Below are 26240 nucleotides of genomic sequence, written 5' to 3' on the forward strand. Positions count from 1 at the left end.
GTGTAGAAATGTGGTCTCCTATGGCAACAGTTTCTAACACAAGTTGTAAAAGTTCCTTCACTTCCACTACGCTCTTCTTTTACTTCAACCCACTGAGCCCCCAGTCTCGCTAGACTAGATTCACTGCCACTGAATCCTTTGAGGTCCTCCAATATTCATCATAGTACCTTCCTTAAGCGTCATGTGCCCCCCCCTGCTTCTCTGCTGGGTACCTAGCTTGGCACTTGACACACACACAAGACTGCTCTGCAAGCGTAACCTCTGCTGACTTGATACTTGCTGAAGTTTCCTGATTCTTCACCATCCTTGGTTGGTGAGAATTCTGATATTTGCTTCAGCTACTCGCTGTGGTCCCCGATTATAAGGTAGTTGGTTCTTTAGTGACGAGAGGTTCTCCGTCTGGCATAACTGTCCATTCTGGCTGGACTGCAAGCCCCAATCCCAACCCTGCGCTGCTCTCCTGGTTCTGGATAGGCCCTCAAACAGCCTAGCAGCCAGATGTGCCCAGGATAGGCCCAAACTCTGGCCTAGCAGTAAAACGCTTACAGCTATCGCACAGACCGCCAATTGCTTGACTCCTCCCAAATATATAGGTTCTCCCATCAGGCCAAAGGATTTAAGAAAACCCCTGCCCATTGGCTGAGATTTGCTCTTGTATTTAATGTCACCACCTACCTAGCAGGAGAAGTGCAGCAATTCTAGACTTGGGGTGAACTGAAGTGATGTCTAACAATGAGCCAAGGTAACTACACCTGGCAGATGCATTTAGGAGCAACCTGCCTAAACACCAGGGTGCTACACAAGATGTGTCAAATTAATAAGTGAAGGGTGGGCAGAGTTGAGGACTTGGTTGGGGAAAATCTAGCAACCTTCACCACTTATGTACCAGAAGCATGTCACTGACAAGTGGCCAGTTATACCTTTTTCATTACATTGATGTCTTTGCTACTGGAATCTGCCTTAACCTAACACAGGGTTTTTGTTTTTTAGGTGGCAAAGTAGTGGCACGTTTGACCAGTGACAGTCCTGCACTGATAGGGTCAAATGTTACATTTTCTGTGGCTCTGCAGTTTCCCAGATGTCAAAAGGAGAATGAAGATGGGGATATAGTCTATCAACAAGGCTGTGCTAATGGTATATAGGTGTATGGTTTTATCCATAACTGTCAAGAGGTAGGTTTGGCTGGCTTTCTCTAATCCTACTTTATTTCAGCTTCCTTTAGTGATCAGTATGTGTATAACTGGACCAAATGGGTACAGTTCTGTAATGAAGGAAACTGCAGTTTTTCAAACCAGTTTCCAGATGGAAGACCCTTTCCTCACCACCATGACTGGAGACACCATAACTTCATCTACATCTTTCAAACACTGGGTTGGTATCATTCTTAGTTATTCTCTATGTAGATATCATAGAAAATGGCTGGCTGAATTACAGCTTTGACAAGTTGAGGTATGGTTGGGAGGGGGGGGTTCTTTTCCCCTGAATCTGTGCAGAGATTCTATTCAGGCTCCTGCCATACTGCACAACCAAGGGCAACTTTCTACACATAGTAATATAGCCAGTCACTTGGCAGCTAGTTTGTATGGGCCTTTTGTGGATATCGTGCAAGTGATAACATTTGGATATGCCGTGTTCATGTGCAAATTGGCTTCAAAGTATTTTCTTCCGATTTCCTGAGGCCCAAATGTTTCTGGGGGGAACTAGACTGAATGCTGTGGGGGGAACTAGCCTGAATGCTGTAAGAGGTTGACTTGCTTCTGAAGGTATTTTCTATATCCAGGCCAGTACTATCAGATGACTGGAAGATCTTCAGCTGTTCTCTCAATAAATACTACAAACATCACAGCTGGTGCACAGATGATGGAGGTGACTGTTTTTAGGAGAGGCAATCGAAGACATTACCCTGTTGCTAAAGCAAGTGGCCTGTACATTGTAACAGGTAAGTGAAGATGCTGATCAAAACTTGTCTGTACATATTCTTGGTTCTGGTGACTTGGGAAATGTAGTTATAAATATAACATGCTTTAAATTATCTGCATCCATATGGTGCATCAAAGTAGAGAACACTTAGAATCCTGTCTTTGTGGAACTTTTTCTTTTCTGTTGGCAATTCCTTCATTTTGGTATTGGTGACAACACTGCCTGCCACTATGACTGCAAGAAAGCTGACTTATAACCCCCAAATGGTAATTGTCCACACTCCATTACCACCTCTGGGTTAAAGTGGTGTTGGCCGTACATGTCAAATAAAACCAAAGAATTTCCAAGCTTAACTTGCCAACCAGCCTGTGACCAACTGAATTAACCTGTCTAACAGTATGTGTCAAAAACGGTGGTTTGGTAGCACACATTTGCAAATGCATGCATAAGCTGCAGGCCAATGCATCCTGCAGACTCTAAATTTGAAGAGTCTCCACAGTGGGAGCACATGTATTCCTGCAGCAATAGTCTGGGGGGAGAAATGCTCAAATATTGAAATATTCTGGGGGGGGGGGGGGGGTTAGAAATGCATGGTTGTCTTTCCCCAGGAAAGTAGGGGGGGGGTCTACCAATGGGGACACTAGTTCTGGTGATTTGGGTATCCCAGTCAATTCTCTATTTTAACTTGCAGAGATCCCCCACTTTTTTTTTTTTTTTTTCCTTCCTCTAGATTTTGCCTCTAGTTCTACTTAAAGATCATTTATTTTCACACCAAGCCTCCATAAAGATTAGTAATCTGAGGTTTGTTGGGTATTATGTTTTGATACATGTTTGAAGGGTAGCTTTTGCGGGGGGGATTTGCAAATATGGCGTACAATTTCTACACCAGTCCTACTATAATGGTGTTATGCGCTTCAGCACAGATTTCTGTGAAATGCAATGTGGATGTTTGTGTACAGAAACGTAACTTCTTGCATGTATTGGCTCACTGTTTCTTCTTCTCTTCAGATCAAATTCCTTTCTATGTGAACATTTCCCAGAAAAATGACAAGAATTCCTCTGACCACATCTATATCAAAGATTCTCCAATTTCATTTGATGTTAAAATCCATGATCCGAGCCACTACCTCAACAAATCCATTCTGTCTTTTAACTGGACCTATGGTGATGGCAATGGCTCCTTTGTGTCCAATAACCCAGTCTCCACTCATACTTACACCTTGCTTGGAAACTTCAGTCTGAACCTAACCATCAAAGCTGCCATTCCAGGACCCTGTCAACCCGTTACACCTACAACAAGAGCACCAACTACACAGATGCCAACAACCACCACACCCCATACAACTACAAACACAACTGGTAGGTGTGTGTGTGTGGTTTGTAATTGTTTTGCTTCTTAAGTGTGTTCTTATGCAACAAGGATTAAAATAACTGTTTTGTCCAAAAGGTAACATCACAGAAGTGCCACCCTTCATAACCGAGACCTTTCCACTAACTACAGAAGAACAGAATACTACTACCCATGCTACCCCCACTACCCATTCAACTGTACTGACAACTACCTCTGTACCTGGGTGCTTTATCTACAGATATGGCTACTATAATGCAAAAATTACAGTTGTAGGTAGGTGGAAAGCATTCAGATCTTTTTCATGGATTAGAATGTGGCCTAAATGTTTAACTTATATATTTTTTTTATTTAGATGGCATCCTTGGTATGAATATTATTGAAATGAACACCATCCAAGTGCCCTCCCAGGCTGACAATTCTGTAATTGATTTTGTGGTGTCCTGTGAAGGCAGGTAGGTATGGGGCATTTGATGTATAGATGGGTCGAGATGGAATGGGCTATACTGCAGTCTACAGTGCTGCTTTTCAATTGCAGGATGAATCTGCCCCAATTGCTTTCTTCTACTGGCATATTCCCTTGCATCAGAGCTACATGTGGAGTGACAGTGCACAGTATTGACGGCACAATTATACTAGTTCACTGCAGGCAAACTAGGGTTTCAGTTTGGCCCCCAGGACATCTTCTTTGCCTAGGCTCCTAACTGTCCCTGATTTGGAACCATTTCCTTCTTTGTCCCTCATTTTGGTCTGATCTATATAGTTGTATACAAAATGTACTATATCAAAAAGTGCTTCCCAGTGCTAAACCTTTCATCCAATTTCTAAATGGCTGCATTTGTAAATTCCAATAGAGATGAATAGTAGTGGTAAAGCACTGGGGGGGGTCACACTTTATTGGTTAAATCTGCAATTCTCCTTAAGGGGGGGCATGTCCTATGCTTGCATACTTTTGCTAATAGGTATCCCTCATTCCCATCTCAGAGTTGGGAGGTATAGACTCCTGTTCTTCAGTATTCTAATAATGTTCGTCTTCCAGCATGCCTACAGATGCCTGCACAATTGTTTCAGATGCTTCTTGCATGATTCCTCAGAACATGGTATGTGATCCAATTCCAGCTTCAGACCAGTGCCTCTTGACCCTACGAAGAACATTTGCAGAACCAGGATCCTACTGTGTCAATATTACCCTAAGTGATGATGCAAGTCTGGCTCTTGCCAGTACCCTGGTCTATGTAGATGCAGGTAATAGTAATGTGGTGGGTGTAATCTTAAAACTGGAGGGGGGGCACGATTGACCTTGCTGTGTAGAGGGGTTTGTTGGTGAAGCCGTGCAGACAGTACTGGAGCACACTGACTAGTGTTATGCAGGACAATAAGGCTAATTGGTAGCTAGAGATGCATTAAGGGCCCAATGAAGGCAGTTAGACTTTAAAAAAAAAAAAAAAAAATGAGCTTGAGTATTTGCAAGCGAGACCAGTTGGGTGAAGAATAGGCTTGTGCATTTTACCAAGGCAGCTAAATGACTTTGCATGGACACTCATAATGCATTTGTTTCTAGTATGCTATAGTGCAGGTACTTAAAGCATTATTCCAAAACACATTACCATTTGTTAAACTAAGGATGAGCTCCAGCGTGTTTGCAGAGCCCACCAGGAAGTCGGCACTGCGCTAATCGCTGGCAGTTAGACATTTCCTGCTCTCTGCAGCTGCACATTGGGACAATGTCTCACTGCATGTGATTAGCACAGCGCTGACTTCCTGGCAGGCTCTGCATGTGGGCACTGAACACGCTGGAGCTCATCCTTGATGTCCCAAGACCTGAATCGGAACTGCATGTCTTGGCTAGTTCACACCAGTAGTCTTTAGTGCTGGAACACTGGCCATTATGAAGTGTTGAAATACCTTCCCAAGTTCAAATCTGCTACTTTACAGCTGTAGTCACAAGGATTGTGACAGTGCATGCACACAGGTAGCTTTGTGGCACCTTACTCTAGACATGTGAAAGGCGATGTATATGACCCAATACTGCAGGACCAAGGATACAGCGCCATGGCAAGCGTTACCTTGCATAAATCAGGAGGACAAGCTAGCAATACCATATAGGTATTGAAGACTAGAAAATCCTACTTGTGCCTTGAGGGATAAGCCTAAAGCTCTTTCTCTTCTAGGATCTGGAACAAAAACAACCTCTGTAGTCCTGGCTATATTTGGATTGGTGGTCCTTGTTGCAGCAGTGGCTGGTGTTCTTCTGTACAGGTGAGTGCTTCAGCTCGGGGGGTTTTTTTTTTTTTTTTTTTGTACAGACTTGATGGCATAGCTTGCCTTCTTGAGATGACACAATGGACTGGTTTCTGTAACTAGTAGCTAGTAAGACTAGCTGATCTTTAGAAAGGCATTGGCTTTCCCTTCCTAGTTTAATCTTGTACTACGTCTGCACTACCCACCTGACATGCCATATTTGCTTCTTTTACCTAATCTTATTGGCCATGCATGTAGATCGTCTGCCAATAACAGCAGTTCAGTCTAAAATGACTGGCCACTGCCATCTCTTGTCTAGGCTCAATACTCTGGGCTGTGCACCTTAGGATTATACAGCAAGTATCTTTACTCAACACTAGCCTTTACTTCAAATGTGTGGTGCCAGCCTCACCAGTGGCATACAAAATGTGTTGGGCTACACTAGCACCTGTGAGTTAATGCTTTTCACACATACTGTACCTGGGTCTGCAGACCTTGAACCCCCTGATGCCACTCTGAGCTGTAAAAAAAATGGGAGCCTAAACTAGAGCTTACCTTAACCGCTTAATGGCCAAGCCTCTTTCTGACACTTGTTGTTTACAAGTTAAACAGGGTTTTTTGCTAGAAAATTACTTGGAGCCCCCAAACTTTTTTTTTTGGGGGGGGGGGGATACTTTTTATAATAAAATTGGGCTCACTTTTTGTAACAAGGTAATGCCGTGTAAATTGATACCCAACATGTCACACTTCAAAGTTGTGCCTGCTCGTGGAATGGCAACTTTTTTTTTTTTTTACACCCGTAATCTCCATAGGCGACGTTTAAAAAATATTCTACAGGTTGTTTTTTTGTTATTTAGAGGAGGTCTAAAATTGCTCTACCAATCGGTGATGCCTCACATGTGTGGTTTGAACACCGCTTCCATACATGGGTGCTGCTCACGTATGCATTCGCTTCTGCACACTGATTTATAATAAAACTTTTATTCCTATTGCATGACAATCTCTTAAATATGAGATCTGGTGTCAAAAAGACCTCACTCGTCTCTATAGTATGAAGGTGGGGGGTAATTTCCCCCATTCACTCGTCTCTATACCCAGCCATCAGAAGGACGCAATCGGCTATGCCGACTGCTCTGGCGGGAGGGGGTCCCCCTCTCCCGCAGAGACCACTTCTATTGGAAACTGAAATATTCAGGTACACTTGATGGTAATCTTTACAGATTTTCTGATCATGGTATGGGAGAAAATTTAAGAAATGCATGGTCACCTGCAGCTTTTAAACCAACTGAACTTTTATCTCTTAGGAAATACAAGGAGTACAAGCCCATCAGGAATGCAACAGATGGAAGTGGAGGCAGTCAGATCAATGTGTACTTCAGACAAGTCAAAGATGCCTTGCTTCATGGAAACCACAATGAGTATGATCCACTGCTGAAAAACAAATCTGGAATAATCTAACTTGCTGCAATGCCCTTGCACTGTTTAAACTTGCATGATCTTGGATACTGACTGTAATGTTTGTTAGATGGGGTATAATAAAATATGCTCCCTCCTTTAAAATTATGTATCAGTATTTTTATTTTATTTTTGCAAAGTTGTGGGGAAAATCTTTAACTTGCCATGCCTCTTACTAAACTTGGGATGTCTACTTTCCAAAAATGGGTCATTTTGGGAGGTAGTTGTAACTTGCTGGGTTCACACTGGTAGGACATGACTGTTTTCGACTTTGCCCTGCGGAGTCTGACTATGAATCTTTAGGGGAAACTCATGCCAAAACCTGGCGTAGGTTCCCCCTCAAACCATAACGGACCCTTCGGTCTGTATCACCCCCCCCCCCCTGCAGACCCAAGCACACAGGTCAGGAAAGGGGGTGGGGATGAGCCATGTTACGGGGGGCATGGCTCAAGTCCTGAGATGAACAAATATACATTTTCTGGAATATACATATTTCTAATTATTATTTTTTTTGCCTAAAATTTAATGACTGGAAGGTAGACAATAGTGTAATGATTCTGTTAAACTAGTAAATACCTATTTAATTCCTTCATCTATATCACCTCCGGCTTCTAGTTTCTGTTCTCTCATTCACTTCCTGGTTTGTGGTGCTCGTCCATGAAAGAACTACATTTCCCAGTAATGCACACCTCCTTGAAGTCTCTAACATGTAGAGTGTCCTGCCGCACAGATGTAGTTCCCAGGAGGGGGCGAGCACGTCACTGACCACCGCAGTAAAGCCTCCCATCACGGTGGTCAGTAACAATCAGACAAGCAGGAAGTGAACAGAGAAGTAATGGAGCAACTTCTGAGCAAAAATTAACAATGAGGAAGTGAAAAGAAATGTCTCCAGGTAAAGGATGCTTGTTATGAAGAAAAAAAGTTTCCTTTACAACCCCTTTGGAATATCTGCTGATTGTTAAACATCTGGTTTGACTTCAAACATCACAGCACCAAGGTTGTTATGGTGTCTAGTAAAGTGTTATGTACAGACACTGATTGAACTCATCCCCATGGAGAATTACATTTTCTAGCACGGTGAGCTATGCTTCACCTTCTGCTAAGACTATCTGCACTTTTGGGTATGGTGTCCAGTTCTGCTTATCAATCCTCAGGAAGGATGTGTTGGAGCTGGGGAGAGTCCAGCGACATTAGTAAGGGGACTGGAGGACCTTGGTTACAAGGAAAGACTACAAACATAAAACGTATTCTCCCTGGGGAAAAGAGTCCTCTGGCTTTCTGATTACTCCCTGAAACTATTCAGTTTCAGGGAGTATAGAAAGACACGGGCTACGTAATCAAATTGTAGGAGAAGCCGTTTAACCTTAACCTCTTCAGCCCCGGAAGGATTTGCCCTCTTAATGACCAGGCTATTTTTTGTGATACAGCACTGCGTCGCTTTAACTGACAATTGCGCAACTCTGTACCCAAACAAAATTGATGTCCTTTTTTACCCACAAATAGAGATTTATATTGGTGGTATTTGATCACCTCTGTTATTTTAGAGCAAGAAACAAAAACCACAATGTTGAAATAAAACTACATATCCCCTAAAAAATTAAATTATTTAGGCATCAGTTTCGGCCGATATTTTTCGTACTGGTAATGGCAGCGATCTGCGATTTTGAAGCGGGACAGACATTGCACTTTTTGGGGACCAGTGATATATTCCATTGATCAGTGCTATAAAAATGCACTGATCAATTTAAAAATTACACTGGCAGGGAAAGGGTTAACGGTGCTCCCTGGGTGTGTTCTAACTGTGGGTGGGATGAGCTCCCTGGGACATGACAGAGATCACTGTTCCTGATCACTGGGAACAGAAGCCCTCTGAAATGTCATTAGGCAAAACGGGGAATCGCCTTTTTTACATAGGCAGTTCCCAGTCTGCCTTTGTACACAGCAATCGTGGGTCGCCAGCGGACATTGAGTCCATGGAACACATGGGCTTGCTCCTGTGGTGCACCTGCTATCCTCCTTGCACGGACCGACGTACACCTACAGCGGTTTGCGCAGGAGAGCCGACCTGCTGCCGTATCATAAAACAAAAGAGAAAATATTTGGACAGCCGCACTCCTGGAAAAGATTCCTGAATTGTCCTTTAATGGTAAAATGGAATACACTACAATCCACAGCAAAAGGTGAAAACGGGATACACAGCTGACGCTTCACACTAATACTCAGTGCTTACTCATAGCTGACTATACAGCTCATATAGTCAGCTACTCGTATCATGACGGCAGCTGATACGTAGAGTTTTTTACTCAGTGGTAAGGCTGTGGAACTCTCTTCCACAATCTGTGGAATCACATTCACCTAAGTGATGATCAGTAATATGATCAAAAGGTAATCCATGTCACAAAGACATAGCCCAGCACCATACAAAACAACCAAAACGGAAAGCACAAAACCGCCAAAAGCAACCACTTCCCTTTTAGTACATCACTTCCTCTTTGAAAATATATTTATAGACAATGATTTACTGTAATCACATTTATGTTTTCTACATGTTTCGCTGTATGGCTTCTTCAGGAAAGAACGTGGCCATTCATTTGTTAGATATAAGGATCTACAATCAGTCAACTTTAATTGTGCAAGGTACAAAATGAAATACAAATTGCAGACATACCCCGCTTTAAGTACACTCACTTTACATACACTCGCGAGTAAGGACATACCCGTGAGTGTATGTAAAGTGCCTTACAAGTACTGTACAGACATTTTACAGCCGCAGTAGGAGGAGCTGAAGTTCCGAGAGCATAGCCCACCATGTTCCAGTGTGCCCCTGACACCCCCACTACAGCCCCTGAGACCTCAACTACAGCTCCTGACACCCCCACTACAGTCCCTGAACTACACCCTAGAAGTGAAAAAAAGGTATTGTTTCACTTTAAGTACATTTTTGTTTTACATGCTCTGGTCCCATTGTGTACTTAAAAGTGGGGTATGCCTGTAGTACATCAAATATACACATGTATTGTCTTTCTATATACATATGGCTAAAATTTCCACATATGGTGAGTAGCATCTAAGCAAAAATCCATGTTTAGAGCCAATAGTCCATGACCAACTTAGCCAGTGGGTTCTCTTGGTGACCACAATAGATGGTGCAGTTCAGAAACCATATAAAAGGCAGGAAGTCACCAGCATTCCAGAAATTTTCTTTTCATATATTTTATTGCACAGACAGCATCAAATAAGTCAGAGTAGTTGACATGTGTGGGCTTTACATAGTCCCTTCCTTAGGGAGGTATAATAACAGTTTGCCACTGGAGTCCTCTTCCACGACGACATCACGGAGCTGGTGAATGTTAAAAACCTTGCGCTCCTCCAGCTTCCATTTGAGGATGCCCCACAGATGCTCAATAGGGTTTAGGTCTGGAGACATACTTGGCCAGTCCATCACCTTTACCCTCAGCTTCTTTAGCAAAGCAGTGGTCGTCTTGGAGGTGTGTTTGGGGTTGTTGTCATGTTGGAATACTGCCCTGTGGCCCAGTCGCCGAAGGGAGGGGGATCATGCTCTTCTTCAGTATGTCACAGTACATGTTGGCATTCATGGTTCCCTCAATGAACTGTAGCTCCCCAGTGATGGCAGCACTCATGACACTCCCACCACCATGCTTCACTGTAGGCAAGATACACTTGTCTTTGTGCTCCTCACCTGGTTGCCGCCACACACGCTTGACACCATCTGAACCAAATACATTTATCTTGGTCTCATCAGATTACAGGACATGGTTCCAGTAATCCATTTCCTAAGTCTGCTTGTCCTCAGCAAACTGGGGGCTTTCTTGTGCATCATCTTCCTTCTGGAATGACAGCCATGCAGATCATTTTGATGCAGTGTGCGACATATGGTCTGAGCACTGACAGGCTGACCCCCATCCCCTCAACCTCTGCAGCAATGCTGGCAACACTCATACATCTATTTACCAAAGACTACCTTTGGAAATGACGATGAGCACGTGCTTGTTTGGTCGACCATGGCGAGGCCTGTTCTGAGTGGAACCTGTCCTGGTAAACCGCAGTATGGTCTTGGCCACGTGCTGTAGCTCAGTTTCAGGGTCTTGGCAATCACTTATAGCCTATGCCACCTTTATGTAGAGCAACAATTTTTTTTTCAAATCCTAGAGTTCCTACAGATCCTAGAGTTATTTGAAATGTGGTGCCATGTTGAACTTCCAGTGACCAGTATGAGAGAGATAGAGAGCGATAACACCAAATTTTACACACCTGCTCCCCATTCACACCTGAAACCTTGTAACACTAACGAGTCATATGACATCATGGAGCGAAAATGGCTAATTGGGCCCAATTTGGACATTTTCACTTAGTGGTGTACTCACTTTTGTTGTCAGCGATTTAGACATTAATGGCACTGTGTTGAGTTATTTTGAGGGGACAGAAAATTTACACTGTTATACAAGCTGTAGACTTACTATTTTACATTGTAGCAAAAGTGTCATTTCTTGAAAAGATATAATAAAATATTTACAAAAATGTGAGGGGTGTACTCACTTTTGTGAGATACTGTATATACCCCAGTGTAACCCCTCACAACCAAAGTGACACCTGTCACTAATCATAATGATATCATAAACCTGACAGAACAAGTAAAATGTACCTACAAATAAGTATAAAATAAACAACAATACATCCCTGCAAATGCAACACAACACAGTAAAAACAGGACCTGGTAGTTGCATTGTGGTACACTGCACAGCGGGTCTGTCAGCCTGTACAGTCTACTTTATTTGTTCATTAGTGTTCTTTTCTGAATGAATGGCATCCCTACACACCACACAGAGTGGCTTGCATTAGTGTGCATCATGTTAACATGTAGTAAAATGCAGCAGTTTACTGCTGATTAAAACAATGTATAGATATGAATTCAGTCTCAAGACATTATTTCTGCAGGACAGACCCTGAGAAATCTTTTTAGAATTCATGTTTAAAAAAGCAGATTTCTTAGTATATTTTGTAAAAAAATATATATATATATATATATATATATATATATATATATATATATATATATATAATATGTATGTGTGCAGCCATTTCTGCTTATTACATAAACAGGCTCTGCTTCCTTCTTTATAGTTCTACATGGGTTGTACTTTACTACTTCTTTTCACAATGCATGACTATGGGTGTGCACTCCTTTCTATTTAATTCCCTGTCCAAGGATGTTAACCACTTCAATACAGGGCACTTATACACCTTCCTTTTTAATAATTTTATTCCCACAAATAGAGCTTTCTTTTATTGGTAGTTCACCACTGGGATTTTTATTTTCTGCTAAACAAATAAAAAAAGACCGATTTTTTGTTGTTTTGTTTCTGTTAAAAAACGTTGAAAATAAGTACACTTTCTCCTTCACTGATGGGCACTGATGGGCACCAATGGGGTGGCCCCAATGAAGTGGCACTGATGGGTACTAATATGCAGTGCTGATAGGTGTCACTGATATGCAGCACTGATGGGCACACATAGGTGGCACTGATGGGCACCGAAAGGCGGGAATGATAGGGGGCATGGATGGCCACTGATGGACATTGATGGGTGGCACTGATAGATGGTTCTGATGGGCATCACAGATTGGCAGGCATTAGTGTTTCATATTGATTTTTCATAACTTATGGGCACTGATTGGTATCCATTGTGGGCATGGGTGGCATAACTGGTGGTCACAAGTGGTGGGCATCCCTGGTGGTCCAGTGTGGGCATCCTCGGGGGGCTGCGCTGATAATCAATCAGCGCAGACCCACCCTGTCAGACGAGCAGCCAATCCGCTCTTTTCTACTTGCATCTGACAGACATGAGTAACATGATGTATTTGACCATTATCTTCATGGGAAGGGTGATGTACCTGGCTAGGCGCCTAAAAGTTGCTTCAACCACTGGAGCTGTGATCAGAGGGTTTACCCTGCATTCTTTCAATGGGTATATCTTGCCAGCCTCCAACTGACACCTGTCTTTTTGTCAGGTTTTTGCCATTCATCCAGGATAAGTTCATTGATAAAGAGAATGGTATCTGGTACCTTTTTGAGGTTGAGAAAATATTTTTTGACTTTGTGCGGTGCTTCCTCCGCCTCCTGCCAGCCAGTGGCTTCCCTGACTGGTTCCACTAAAGAATAATCAAATCCAGATGCCCCTTCATATTCCTAATTTTCAGAGGAGCTATCCCACTTTTGGGGAGCTCGCAGAGCTCAGTGGTACTTTGCAGCCTCTAAGTCAGGAGCAGATGCATCCAAAATTGTCCCCCGGACGGATAATCTGATTAAGTCCATTACCTGCGCAACGATTTATATAGGCATGGGGCGTGGTCACCGGGTGATGCTACCCGGTGACCACGCCCCCATATGACCTCACAGTCCCATCATTCCCCGGGATTGTGAGTTCACATGGGGCGTAGTCACCGGGTGGCATCACCGGGTGACCGCGCCCCATGCCTATATAAATCGTTGCACACCGTGCAACCGGCATTACATCGGGACAGAGCGTTGAGTCGAGTCAACATCTCAAGAAGAGAAGAGGGAAGAAGGCGACGAGGAAGACCGGGCCCCCACTAGTAAAAGAGCTGCAAGAAGAAAGCGGTGGTGCCCGTCAGAAGGAAGAAGGCACCGGAGAGCAGGAGAAAAGGCCGGAGAGTTGGAAGAGACCCCCAAAGTCGGAAGAAGACCCCCAGAGCTGCCTAATAAATTACTTTAAAAACCTGTGTTGTGTGTTTCTTATTGACATTTTTTCCAACAGGTGAATGGGTAGGGGTATGATGTACCCCATACTTATTCACATAGGGAGGGGGGCCGGGACCAGGGGGCCCCCTTATTAAAGGGGGCCCCGGATTCCGATACGCCCCCCGCCTGCAAACCCCAAAACCAATGGCCAGGGTTGTCGGGAAGAGGCCCTGTCCTCATCAACATGGGGACAGGGTGCTTTGGGGTGGGGGGGCCACAGGGCCCCCCCTGCCCCAAAGCACCCACCCCCCCATGTTGAAGGCATGCGGCCTAGTTGCGGTTCAAGGGGGGGGGGGCGCTCGCTCCTCCCCACCCCCTTTCCTGACCGGCCAGGCTGCGTGCTCGGATAAGGGTCTGGTATGGATTTGGGGGGGACCCCTACTCTGTTTTTTTCGGCGTAGGGGGTTCCCGTTAAAATCCATACCAGACCTAAGGGCTCATGGAGGGGAACCCATGCCGTTTTTTTTATTTGAAATTTGGCGTGGAGTGCCCCCTCATGATAACAGCAGTGAGACTTCCCTCCCCTCTCCAAGGTCATCAATTTTGCAGCTAAAACGCAAATGAACCGCTGAACAGCTGATTGAGAACTTGGCAAAGAGAACGGAGCTCAAAAACGCAAGTGTGAATCCGGCCTGAGTGACACAGAAAAAGCAGACAGATCAGCAATGTCCACATTCTTTATCTTGTATACTTATTCCAGGTCCACTACCCAAAGTACTAAGAGGGTTGCCATAACAGCCAGGCAACTAGCATTTTCAGAAGGAGACAAGCATGCCAATATTTATGTTTCTTTCAGGACAAGTTTCAATATTATACCTTATAGCTGGCCATATACATTACGATGTGATTGCACAATCTTCTTCGGATTCACCAAATTGATATAGTGCTTAGCGCTTGTCTAATTAAATATAATTTGAATGGATTGTTTAGTCCTTGGCACTATATATTTTCTGGTAAAGGTCTATGAGATTGTACAAAGGGTGCACAATTTATAATGTGTGTTGCCAGCTTAAAGTGGAGGTTCACCCTAAAAACTCATTTTTAACATTAAAGCCAGCATACTAAGTACATTTACTTTTGGCAGGTCATTTTTTTTTTCTCTGTACATACCTTTATATCCTGATTTTGTTCAGGGCTTCCGCGTTCTGATGACTCCGGGACTGGGCGTTCCTATCCCTGCCTCAGGGTTCCGATGACTGCGGGACTGGGCGTTCCTATCCTTCGTTTCGATGATTGACGGCTTGTGAAACAGGTCCCCTGTCGCACAACGTGCGTCACCAGATTCCCAGAGATAGCCGAGCTGCGAGTCGGCACTATACGGCGCCTGCGCCCGCCGTGTAGAGCTCACTGCACAGGCGCCATATAGTGCAGACTCGCAGCTCGGCTATTTCCGGAAATCTGTTGACACGCGTTGTGCGACAGGGGACCTGTTTCACAAGCCGTCAATCATCGAACCGAAGGATAGGGACGCCCAGTCCCGCAGTCATCGGAACCCGGAAGCCCTGGACAAAATCAGGATATAAAGGTATGTACGGAGAGAAAAAAAATGACCTTCCGAAAATAAATGTCCTTAGTATCATTAGTATGCTAGATCTAATTAAAAAAAACATTTTTTTTGGGTGAACCCCCGCTTTAAAGTGAAACTTTAGTGCTATTATATACAAAATGTAAACGTCAAGAAATGTGGACAGGGACAAGTCAAACAATTTAGTCAATTGGATCTGAAGTTGAAGCTATTTTGGGTGTAATTTGTCCATGATAAACACCATATTAAAATGATAATTGTAATCTACTCTTGCAATGATAGCGATCACACATCTAAAATTTGAAAAACTTTGTTAAATTTAAATCTGAGATTCATGGTAAGTGACCCAAAAGCACATGAGTGATGAGGCAGGGCGCAGGGCCCAGGACACAGAATCAGGCATCTTCCATCACATGATGAACCTGAAGGCTTTTCATACACAGGAGGAGGAAACATTAGAACTCTGATTTCTATTACCCTCAGCTGTGATTAGTAGAGTTTAAATACCGCTGTGCTGGAAGGAGAGGAAACAATTCACTTTTTGCAATGCAGGCTGCAGTGGTGAGGGGCTGCTTGGTGCTCAGTGTCTGGCTGATCTCTGCTGCCCAGGCAGGAACATGTGAGTTTGTGTTTGAAGTGTTTTTTTTTTTTTTATTAATGGGATATGCTTATTGTTAAAGGGTCTTTCTTTTGAATTGTGTGAGGTAGTTTAAACTATAACAGAATTTCTCGGTTGACTAAAACTGACTATAGATATTGCTCTGGAGTTTACATCACCTATATAGTGTAATAGTGACCATGTACTATATTGGTTCTGCATAGAAAATAGTCTATTCCTGGATATGCAGCATCTTCTCTTGTGAGAGTGTGATGGAAACGGAGGTGATCGATAACGGGGGGATATTGGTAATAACTCTAGGCTTCCCTGTAGGTAGAAATCACTGCTTTGTATATCCCTTTCTAAATTGTAGATGGCTGTGCCTATGTACTTTGTGCTAAAAGGGTCTCTATTTCAGAGAGCTGGTAATCTGTTTAGGTAGGTCCTTGCGTTTTATGTGGCTTTCTAAATCCTGAAGACTGCTGATAAATTTGTAAGGGTGTGCAGCCAACTTAACAGCACTTGCATCTGTTCTAATTCTGGTACTTTTCAAGTTAAAGGGGAGTTCCACCCAAAAGTGGAATTTCTGCTTTAAGGAATCCTAACCCCCCCATGACATTCCACATTTTGCATGGTGGGGGGGGGGGGGGGGGGGTTTTGTACCCAGCTCCTGCCACCTAAGCGAAGTTCTCATCTTCTCCATGCCTGCAGTCTTCTGGGACATGGCATAGGTCGCAGCAGATTGCTTGGCTATTCAGGGTGTGCACCTGCCTGTGAAGCTGCAAGCCATCACAGCCCAGTGCCCATACTGGTGGTGTGGAGGGGAGAGAACTGAGTCTTCGGGTGGCCGCATTGCTGGACTGTGGGACAGGTGAGTACTGTTTTAGAAGTCAGCAGCTACTTTTTTTTTTTTTTTTTTTTGGAGCTGCTGACTTTAATGACTGGAACGCTGCTTTAAAAGGGTTGTAAAGGTACAATTTATTTTTTTTCTAAATAGCTTCCTTTACCTTGGTGCAGTCCTCCTTCAGTTACCTCATCCTTCCATTTTGCTTTTAAATGTCCTTATTTCTTCTGAGAAATCCTCACTTCCTGTTCTGTCTGTAACTCCACACAGTAATGCAAGGCTTTCTCCGTGGTGTGGAGTGTCCTGCTCGCCCCCTCCCTTGGACTACAGGACAGTCAGGATGCTCTATATGTTGCAGATAAAGGAGCTGTGTGTTAGTGGGTGTCCTGACTCTCCTGTAGTCCAAGGGAGGGGGTGAGCACAACGCTCCACACCAGGGAAAAAGCCTTGCATTACTGTGTGGAGTTACAGACCGAACAGGAAGTGAGGATTTCTCAGAAGAAATAAGGACATTTAAAAGCAAAATTGAAGAATGAGGTAAGTAAAGGAGGACTGCACTAAGGTAAAGGAAGCTATTTAGGAAAAAAATTGTACCTTTACAATCCCTTTAAAGAAGTTTTAACATTTTGAGTTTGGATGCTTAAAGTGGAGGTTCACCCTATAAAAAATTTCTAACACTAGATCCAGCCCAGTTCTGCATATACTGCATGACACTGACCCTTTTTTTTTTTTTTTCGGAGATATCGTTTAGCCTTAGAATTCACCGCGGCTTCCGGGTAGGGAATCCCGCGGGAGTGGGCGTTCCTATTGACATGCCAATTGATTGACATGCTAAATGACGGTGCACACAGCACGTCACGACTTCCCGAAGGAAGCTCGGGTCGGCGCCGAAAAGAGCCGACCCGAGCTTCCTTCGGGAAGTCGTGACGCGCTGTGTGCACCGTCATTTAGCATGTCAATCAATTGGCATGTCAATAGGAACGCCCACTCCCGCGGGATTCCCTACCCGGAAGCTGCGGTGAATTCTAAGGCTAAACGATGTCTACGAGGGGAAAAAAAAAGTCAGTGTCATTTTATATGCAGAACTGGGCTGGATCTAGTGTTAGACATTTTTTTTATAGGGTGAACCTCCACTTTAAGTGCTATATTTAATAGTTTTGTGCTATAAACAAGAGGTGTTTGTCTTTGGGCCACCACAAGAGCATTTTTTAAATGGCAGATGTTTGGGAAATTTTATATCGTAGTTTAAACAAGGGTCCAAAAAAAATTCAGAAAGGAAGCAAATATAAACTTTACAGCATAAGTACTAGTGCCTTTCGCCAAGTGTCTTTAATAGACTGTTTTGCAGCTAATTTAAAATTTGGTTGGAAGTGGGCTGGGTAAACTGTTCCACTAGAATGCCATAAATTCTAGTGATTCTCTAGGTCTAAGTAACTGTCCTAATAGTTTATTTCCAAAAGGTATACTAGTGACTCTAAACTTTCCTCAACTGGTCAGTCTCCACGTGTTTTTTTTTTTTTTTTTTTTTTATTATATATGGTACATGCATAACTCCTGTGGCAAATACTTGTAATCTGGTAAGACACAACTTGTAAGGGTTGACCAATTCTTTCAGATTCACACATTTGGTAATGCATGTCGGCATCAATCAACCTTTTTTCATGGTTTGGTATATCATGTGCTAACATTGTATTTCCTACAGGTTTCCAAGACATGTCAGAGTTTGGAAGGACTGGCCATGACAATCGCCTTGTACATGGTTGGTCCCCGGCCAGCAGCTCTTGGGATGACGAGCTTTATCCTGCCTGGAAATCTGGTGATCCTAGATGGGAAAACTGTTGGAGAGGTAATATCTAAGCTGTCACCATAATATTTTCATTACTATTTTTACAAGCTTTCAGGTACAAAATACAATGTTTCTTTTTATAGTGGACCTGGCATGACATGTGTTTCTAAATGCATAAGTCTTCCAATGTGAGCACTTCAATGACTACTGCCCAAGAGGCATTACCTTATTGTCTGGGAAAGGCAAAGCCAAACCAGCTAGTCATGCCCTACTCATGACTTTGCTTTATGTATACTATACTTGTCAGAAACCTAGGTCTGTATTTTTGTTTTTGCCTTACAATTACTAGGACTAAGCTCTCGCCTCTGACTAAAGAGGGTTGGGGCTAGGACACCCTTGGGCAGTTGCGATTTTAGATAGACAGCCATGCAGGGAAAGGCATCCAGGAAGACCCCACATCTGTATGTGTGTAGAAATGTGGTCTCCTATGGCAACAGTTTCTAACACAAGGTGTAAAAGTTCCTACTCTTGTACTTCAACCCACTGAGCTCCCAGTCTCGCTAGATTCCCTGCCACTGAATCCTTTGAGGTCCTCAAATATTCACCATAGTACCTTCCTTAAGCGTCACATGGGCCCCCTGCTTCTCTGCTGGGTACCTAGCTTGGCACTCCAGATGCTTCACACAAGACTGCTCTGCAAGCGTAACCTCTGCTGACTTGATACTTGCTGAAGTTTCCTGATTATTCACCATCCTCGGTTGGTGAGAATTCTGATATTTGCTTCAGCTACTCGCTGTGGTCCCCGGTTATAAGGTGGTTGATCCTGTAGTAGCGAGAGGTTCTCCGGCCGGCAGAACTGTCCATTCTGGCTGGACTGCAAGCCCCAACCCTGCACTGCTCTCCTGGATGCTTACAGCCATCCTGGTGGCACAGACCGCCAATCGCTTGACTCCTCCCAAATATAGGTTCTCCCATCAGGCCAAAGGATTTAAGAAAAGATTTGCTCTTGTATTATCTAATGTCACCAGGTACCCAGCTACCTAGCAGGAGAAGTGCAGCAATTCTAGACTTGGGGTGAACTCAATTGATCCTTAACAATGAGTCAAGGTAACTACACCTGGCAGGTGCATTTAGAGGCAACCCTGCCTAAACACCAGGGTGCTGCACAAAAGATGGGTCAAATTAATAAGTGAAGGGTGGGCAGAGTTGAGGGCTTGGTTGGGGGAAAATCTAGAAACCTTTACCATTTATGTACCAGAAGCATGTCACTGACAAGTGGCCCAGTTATACCTTTTTCATTACATTGATGTCTTTGCTACTGGAATCTGCCTTGACCTAACAGTGTTTTTGTTTTAGGTGGCAAAGTAGTGGCACGTTTGACCAGTGACAGTCCTGCACTGATAGGGTCAAATGTTACATTTTCTGTGGCTCTGCAGTTTCCCAGATGTCAAAAGGAGACTGAAGATGGGGATATAGTCTATCAACGAGGCTGTGCTAATGGTATATAGGTGTATGTTTTTATCCATAACTGTTAAGAGGTAGGGATGGCTGTCTTTCTCTAATCCTACTTTTATTTCAGCTTCCTTTAGTGATCAGTATGTGTATAACTGGACCAAATGGGTACAGTTCTGTAATGAAGGAAACTGCAGTTTTTCGAACCAATTTCCAGATGGAAGACCATTTCCTCACCACCATGACTGGAGACACCATAACTTCATCTACATCTTTCAAACACTGGGTTGGTATCATTCTTAGTTATTCTCTATGTAGATATCATAGAAAATGGCTGGCTGAATTACAGCTTTGACAAGTTGAGGTATGGTTGGGAGGGGGGGGTTCTTTTCCCCTGAATCTGTGCAGAGATTCTATTCAGGCTCCTGCCATACTGCACAACCAAGGGCAACTTTCTACACATAGTAATATAGCCAGTCACTTGGCAGCTAGTTTGTATGGGCCTTTTGTGGATATCGTGCAAGTGATAACATTTGGATATGCCGTGTTCATGTGCAAATTGGCTTCAAAGTATTTTCTTCCGATTTCCTGAGGCCCTAATGTTTCTGGGGGGAACTAGACTGAATGCTGTGGGGGGAACTAGCCTGAATGCTGTAAGAGGTTGACTTGCTTCTGAAGGTATTTTCTATATCCAGGCCAGTACTATCAGATGACTGGAAGATCTTCAGTTGTTCTCTCAATAAATACTACAAACATCACAGCTGGTGCACAGATGATGGAGGTGACTGTTTTTAGGAGAGGCAATCAAAGACATTACCCTGTTGCTAAAGCAAGTGGCCTGTACATTGTAACAGGTAAGTGAAGATGCTGATCAAAACTTGTCTGTACATATTCTTGGTTCTGGTGACTTGGGAAATGTAGTTATAAATATAACATGCTTTAAATTATCTGCATCCATATGGTGCATCAAAGTAGAGAACACTTAGAATCCTGTCTTTGTGGAACTTCTTCTTTTCTGTTGGCAATTCCTTCATTTTGGTATTGGTGACAACACTGCCTGCCACTATGACTGCAAGAAAGCTGACTTATAACCCCCAAATGGTAATTGTCCACACTCCATTACCACCTCTGGGTTAAAGTGGTGTTGGCCGTACATGTCAAATAAAACCAAAGAATTTCCAAGCTTAACTTGCCAACCAGCCTGTGACCAACTGAATTAACCTGTCTAACAGTATGTGTCAAAAACGGTGGTTTGGTAGCACACATTTGCAAATGCATGCATAAGCTGCAGGCCAAGGCATCCTGCAGACTCTAAATTTGAAGAGTCTCCACAGTGGGAGCACATGTATTCCTGCAGCAATAGTCTGGGGGGAGAAATGCTCAAATATGGAAATATTCTGGGGGGGGGGGGGGGGGGGGGTTAGAAATGCATGGTTGTCTTTCCCCAGGAAAGTAGGGGGGGGGGGGTCTACCAATGGGGACACTAGTTCTGGTGATTTGGGTATCCCAGTCAATTCTCTATTTTAACTTGCAGAGATCCCCCCCCCCCCACTTTTTTTTTTTTTTTTTTCCTTCCTCTAGATTTTGCCTCTAGTTCTACTTAAAGATCATTTATTTTCACACCGAGCCTCCATAAAGATTAGTAATCTGAGGTTTGTTGGGTATTATGTTTTGATACATGTTTGAAGGGTAGCTTTTGCGGGGGGGATTTGCAAATATGGCGTACAATTTCTACACCAGTCCTACTATAATGGTGTTATGCGCTTCAGCGCAGATTTCTGTGAAATGCAATGTGGATGTTTGTGTACAGAAACGTAACTTCTTGCATGTATTGGCTCACTGTTTCTTCTTCTCTTCAGATCAAATTCCTTTCTATGTGAACATTTCCCAGAAAAATGACAAGAATTCCTCTGACCACATCTATATCAAAGATTCTCCAATTTCATTTGATGTTAAAATCCATGATCCGAGCCACTACCTCAACAAATCCATTCTGTCTTTTAACTGGACCTATGGTGATGGCAATGGCTCCTTTGTGTCCAATAACCCAGTCTCCACTCATACTTACACCTTGCTTGGAAACTTCAGTCTGAACCTAACCATCAAAGCTGCCATTCCAGGACCCTGTGAACCCGTTACACCTACAACAAGAGCACCAACTACACAGATGCCAACAACCACCACACCCCATACAACTACAAACACAACTGGTAGGTGTGTGTGTGTGTGTGTGTGTGTGTGTGTGGTTTGTAATTGTTTTGCTTCTTAAGTGTGTTCTTATGCAACAAGGATTAAAATAACTGTTTTGTCCAAAAGGTAACATCACAGAAGTGCCACCCTTCATAACTGGGACCTTTCCACTAACTACAGAAGAACAGAATACTACTACCCATGCTATCCCCACTACCCATTCAACTGTACTGACAACTACCTCTGTACCTGGGTGCTTTATCTACAGATATGGCTACTATAATGCAAAAATTACAGTTGTAGGTAGGTGGAAAGCATTCAGATCTTTTTCATGGATTAGAATGTGGCCTAAGTGTTTAACTTATATATTTTTTTTTTTTAGATGGCATCCTTGGTATGAATATTATTGAAATGAACACCATCCAAGTGCCCTCCCAGGCTGACAATTCTGTAATTGATTTTGTGGTGTCCTGTGAAGGCAGGTAGGTATGGGGCATTTGATGTTTAGATGGGTTGAGATGGAATGGGGCTATACTGCAGTCTACAGTGCTGCTTTTCAATTGCAGGATGAATCTGCCCCAATTGCTTTCTTCTACTGGCATATTCCCTTGCATCAGAGCTACATGTGGAGTGACAGTGCACAGTATTGACGGCACAATTATACTAGTTCACTGCAGGCAAACTAGGGTTTTAGTTTGGCCCCCATGACATCTTCTTTGCCTAGGCTCCCAACTGTCCCTGATTTGGAACCATGTCCTTCTTTGTCCCTCATTTTGGTCTGATCTATATAGTTGTATACAAAATGTACTATATCAAAAAGTGCTTCCCAGTGCTAAACCTTTCATACAATTTCTAAATGGCTGCATTTGTAAATTCCAATAGAGATGAATAGTAGTGGTAAAGCACTGGGGGGGGGGGGCACACTTTATTGGTTAAATCTGCAATTCTCCTTAAGGGGGGGCATGTCCTATGCTTGCATACTTTTGCTAATAGGTATCCCTCATTCCCATCTCAGAGTTGGGAGGTATAGACTCCTGTTCTTCAGTATTCTAATAATATTGTTTGTCTTCCAGCATGCCTACAGATGCCTGCACAATTGTTTCAGATGCTTCTTGCATGATTCCTCAGAACATGGTATGTGATCCAATTCCAGCTTCAGACCAGTGCCTCTTGACCCTACGAAGAACATTTGCAGAACCAGGATCCTACTGTGTCAATATTACCCTAAGTGATGATGCAAGTCTGGCTCTTGCCAGTACCCTGGTCTATGTAGATGCAGGTAATAGTAATGTGGTGGGTGTAATCTTAAAACTGGAGGGGGGGCACGATTGACCTTGCTGTGTAGAGGGGTTTGTTGGTGAAGCCGTGCAGACAGTACTGGAGCACACTGACTAGTGTTATGCAGGACAATAAGGCTAATTGGTAGCTAGAGATGCATTAAGGGCCCAATGAAGGCAGTTAGACTTTAAAAAAAAAAAATGAGCTTGAGTATTTGCAAGCGAGACCAGTTGGGTGAAGAATAGGCTTGTGCATTTTACCAAGGCAGCTAAATGACTTTGCATGGACACTCATTATGCATTTGTTTCTAGTATGCTATAGTGCAGGTACTTAAAGCATTATTCCAAAACACATTACCATTTGTTAAACTAAGAATAAGCTCCAGCATGTTCAGAGCCCACCAGGAAGTTGGCACTGCGCTAATCGCTGGCAGTTAGACATTTCCTGCTCTCTGCAGCTGCACATTGGGACAATGTCTCACTGCATGTGATTAGCACAGCGCTGACTTCCTGGCAGGCTCTGCATGTGGGCACTGAACACGCTGGAGCTCATCCTTAGTTTTAACATGTCCCAAGACCTGAATCGGAACTGCATGTCTTGGCTAGTTCACACCAGTAGTCTTTAGCGTCGGAACACTGGCCATTATGAAGTGTTAAAATACCTTCCCAAGTTCAAATCTGCTACTTTACAGCTGTAGTCACAAGTATTGTGAAAGTGCATGCACACAGGTAGCTTTGTGGCACCTTACTCTAGACATGTGAAAGGCGATGTATATGACCTAATACTGCAGGACCAAGGATACAGCGCCATGGCAAGCACTACCTTGCATAAATCAGGAGGACAAGCTAGCAATGCTTTATAGGTATTTAAGACTAGAAAATCCTACTTGTGCCTTGAGGTATAAGCCTAAAGCTTTTTCTCTTCTAGGATCTGGAACAAAAACAACCTCTGTAGTCCTGGCTATATTTGGATTGGTGGTCCTTGTTGCAGCAGTGGCTGGTGTTCTTCTGTACAGGTGAGTGCTTCAGCTCGGGGGGGGGGGTTTTTTTTTTTTTTTGTACAGACTTGATGGCATAGCTTGCCTTCTTGAGATGACACAATGGACTGGTTTCTGTAACTAGTAGCTAGTAAGACTAGCTGATCTTTAGAAAGGCATTGGCTTTCCCTTCCTAGTTTAATCTTGTACTACGTCTGCACTACCCACCTGACTGACATGCCATATTTGCTCCTTTTACCTAATCTTATTAGCCATGCATGTAGATCGTCTGCCAATAACAGCAGTTCAGTCTAAAATGAAGGGCCACTGCCATCTCTTGTCTAGGCTCAATACTCTGGGCTGTGCACCTTAGGATTATACAGCAAGTATCTTTACTCAACACTAGCCTTTACTTCAAATGTGTGGTGCCAGCCTCACCAGTGGCATACAAAATGTGTTGGGCTACACTAGCACCTGTGAGTTAATGCTTTTCACACAAATACTGTACCTGGGTCTGCAGACCTTGAACCCCCTGATGCCACTCTGAGCTGTAAAAAAATGGGAGCCTAAACTAGAGCTTACCTTAACCGCTTAATGGCCAAGCCTCTTTCTGACACTTGTTTACAAGTTAAACAGGGTTTTTTGCTAGAAAATTACTTGGAGCCCCCAAACCTTTTCTTTTTTTTTTTTTTTTGGGGGGGGGGGGGGATACTTTTTATTATAAAATAAAATTGGGCTCACTTTTTGTAACAAGGTAATGCCGTGTAAATTGATACCCAACATGTCACACTTCAAAGTTGTGCCTGCTCGTGGAATGGCAACTTTTTTTTTTTACACCCGTAATCTCCATAGGCGACGTTTAAAAAATATTCTACAGGTTGATTTTTTTTTTTTTGTTAGAGGTCTAGAATTGCTCTACCAATCGGTGATGCCTCACATGTGTGGTTTGAACACCGCTTCCATACATGGGTGCTGCTCATGTATGCATTCGCTTCTGCACACTGACTTTTAATAAAACTTTTATTCCTATTACAAGGAATGTAAACATCCTTGTAATATATAAAAAGCATGACAATCTCTTAAATATGAGATCTGGTGTCAAAAAGACCTCACTCGTCTCTATAGTATGAAGGTGGGGGGTAATTTCCCCCACCTCACTCGTCTCCATACCCAGCCATCAGAAGGACGCAATCGTCGATGCCGACTGCTCTGGCGGGAGGGGGTCCCCCTCTCCTGGTGATGCTGCCGCAGAGACCACTTATATTGGAAACTGAAATATTCAGGTACACTTGATGGTAATCTTTACAGATTTTCTGATCATGGTATGGGAGAAAATAAGAATTGCATGGTCACCTGCAGCTTTTAAACCAACTGAACTTTTATCTCTTAGGAAATACAAGGAGTACAAGCCCATCAGGAATGCAACAGATGGAAGTGGTGGCAGTCAGATCAATGTGTACTTCAGACAAGTCAAAGATGCCTTGCTTCATGGAAACCACAATGAGTATGATCCACTGCTGAAAAACAAATCTGGAATAATCTAACTTGCTGCAATGCCCTTGCACTGTTTAAACTTGCATGATCTTGGATACTGACTGTAATTGTTTGTTAGATGGGGTATAATAAAATATGCTCCCTCCTTTAAAATTATGTGTCAGTTTTTTTTTTTTTGCGCAAAGAGTTGTGGGGAAAATCTTTAACTCACCATGCCTCTTGCTAAATTTGGAATGTCTACTTTCCAAAAATGGGTCATTTTGGGAGGTAGTTGTAACTTGCTGGGTTCACACTGGTAGGACACGATTGTTTTCGACTTTGCCCTGCGGAGTCTGACTATGAATCTTTAGGGGA

The 26240-nt window shown here is 43.3% G+C and overlaps 1 protein-coding gene across 3 annotated transcripts in view; it reads left to right on the forward strand.

Moving 5' to 3' along the window:
* Positions 1-26039, forward strand: part of LOC120940169 (protein QNR-71-like) — a 29246-nt gene extending 3207 nt beyond the window's left edge. The window contains exons 1-11 of one of the 3 annotated variants that reach the window (XM_040352854.1): positions 15772-15887; positions 18413-18556; positions 19853-19996; positions 20076-20234; positions 20644-20802; positions 21808-22158; positions 22265-22441; positions 22521-22620; positions 23212-23417; positions 24344-24431; positions 25783-26039. In XM_040352854.1, the coding sequence (XP_040208788.1) occupies positions 15815-15887; positions 18413-18556; positions 19853-19996; positions 20076-20234; positions 20644-20802; positions 21808-22158; positions 22265-22441; positions 22521-22620; positions 23212-23417; positions 24344-24431; positions 25783-25936 (1755 nt within the window). In that variant the 5' untranslated portion in view covers positions 15772-15814 and the 3' untranslated portion in view covers positions 25937-26039. Of the gene's footprint in view, positions 1-990; positions 1135-1212; positions 1372-1780; positions 1940-2928; positions 3280-3367; positions 3545-3623; positions 3724-4307; positions 4514-5439; positions 5528-6813; positions 7070-15771; positions 15888-18412; positions 18557-19852; positions 19997-20075; positions 20235-20643; positions 20803-21807; positions 22159-22264; positions 22442-22520; positions 22621-23211; positions 23418-24343; positions 24432-25782 lie in introns of those variants that run through there. The other 2 variants (XM_040352853.1, XM_040352852.1) reach the window with 2 other exon arrangements.
* The last annotated feature ends 201 nt before the right edge of the window (positions 26040-26240 follow it).

Source organism: Rana temporaria, chromosome 5 (genome assembly GCF_905171775.1).
Source record: "Rana temporaria chromosome 5, aRanTem1.1, whole genome shotgun sequence".
In the NCBI taxonomy this organism is placed as follows: Eukaryota; Metazoa; Chordata; class Amphibia; order Anura; family Ranidae; genus Rana; species Rana temporaria.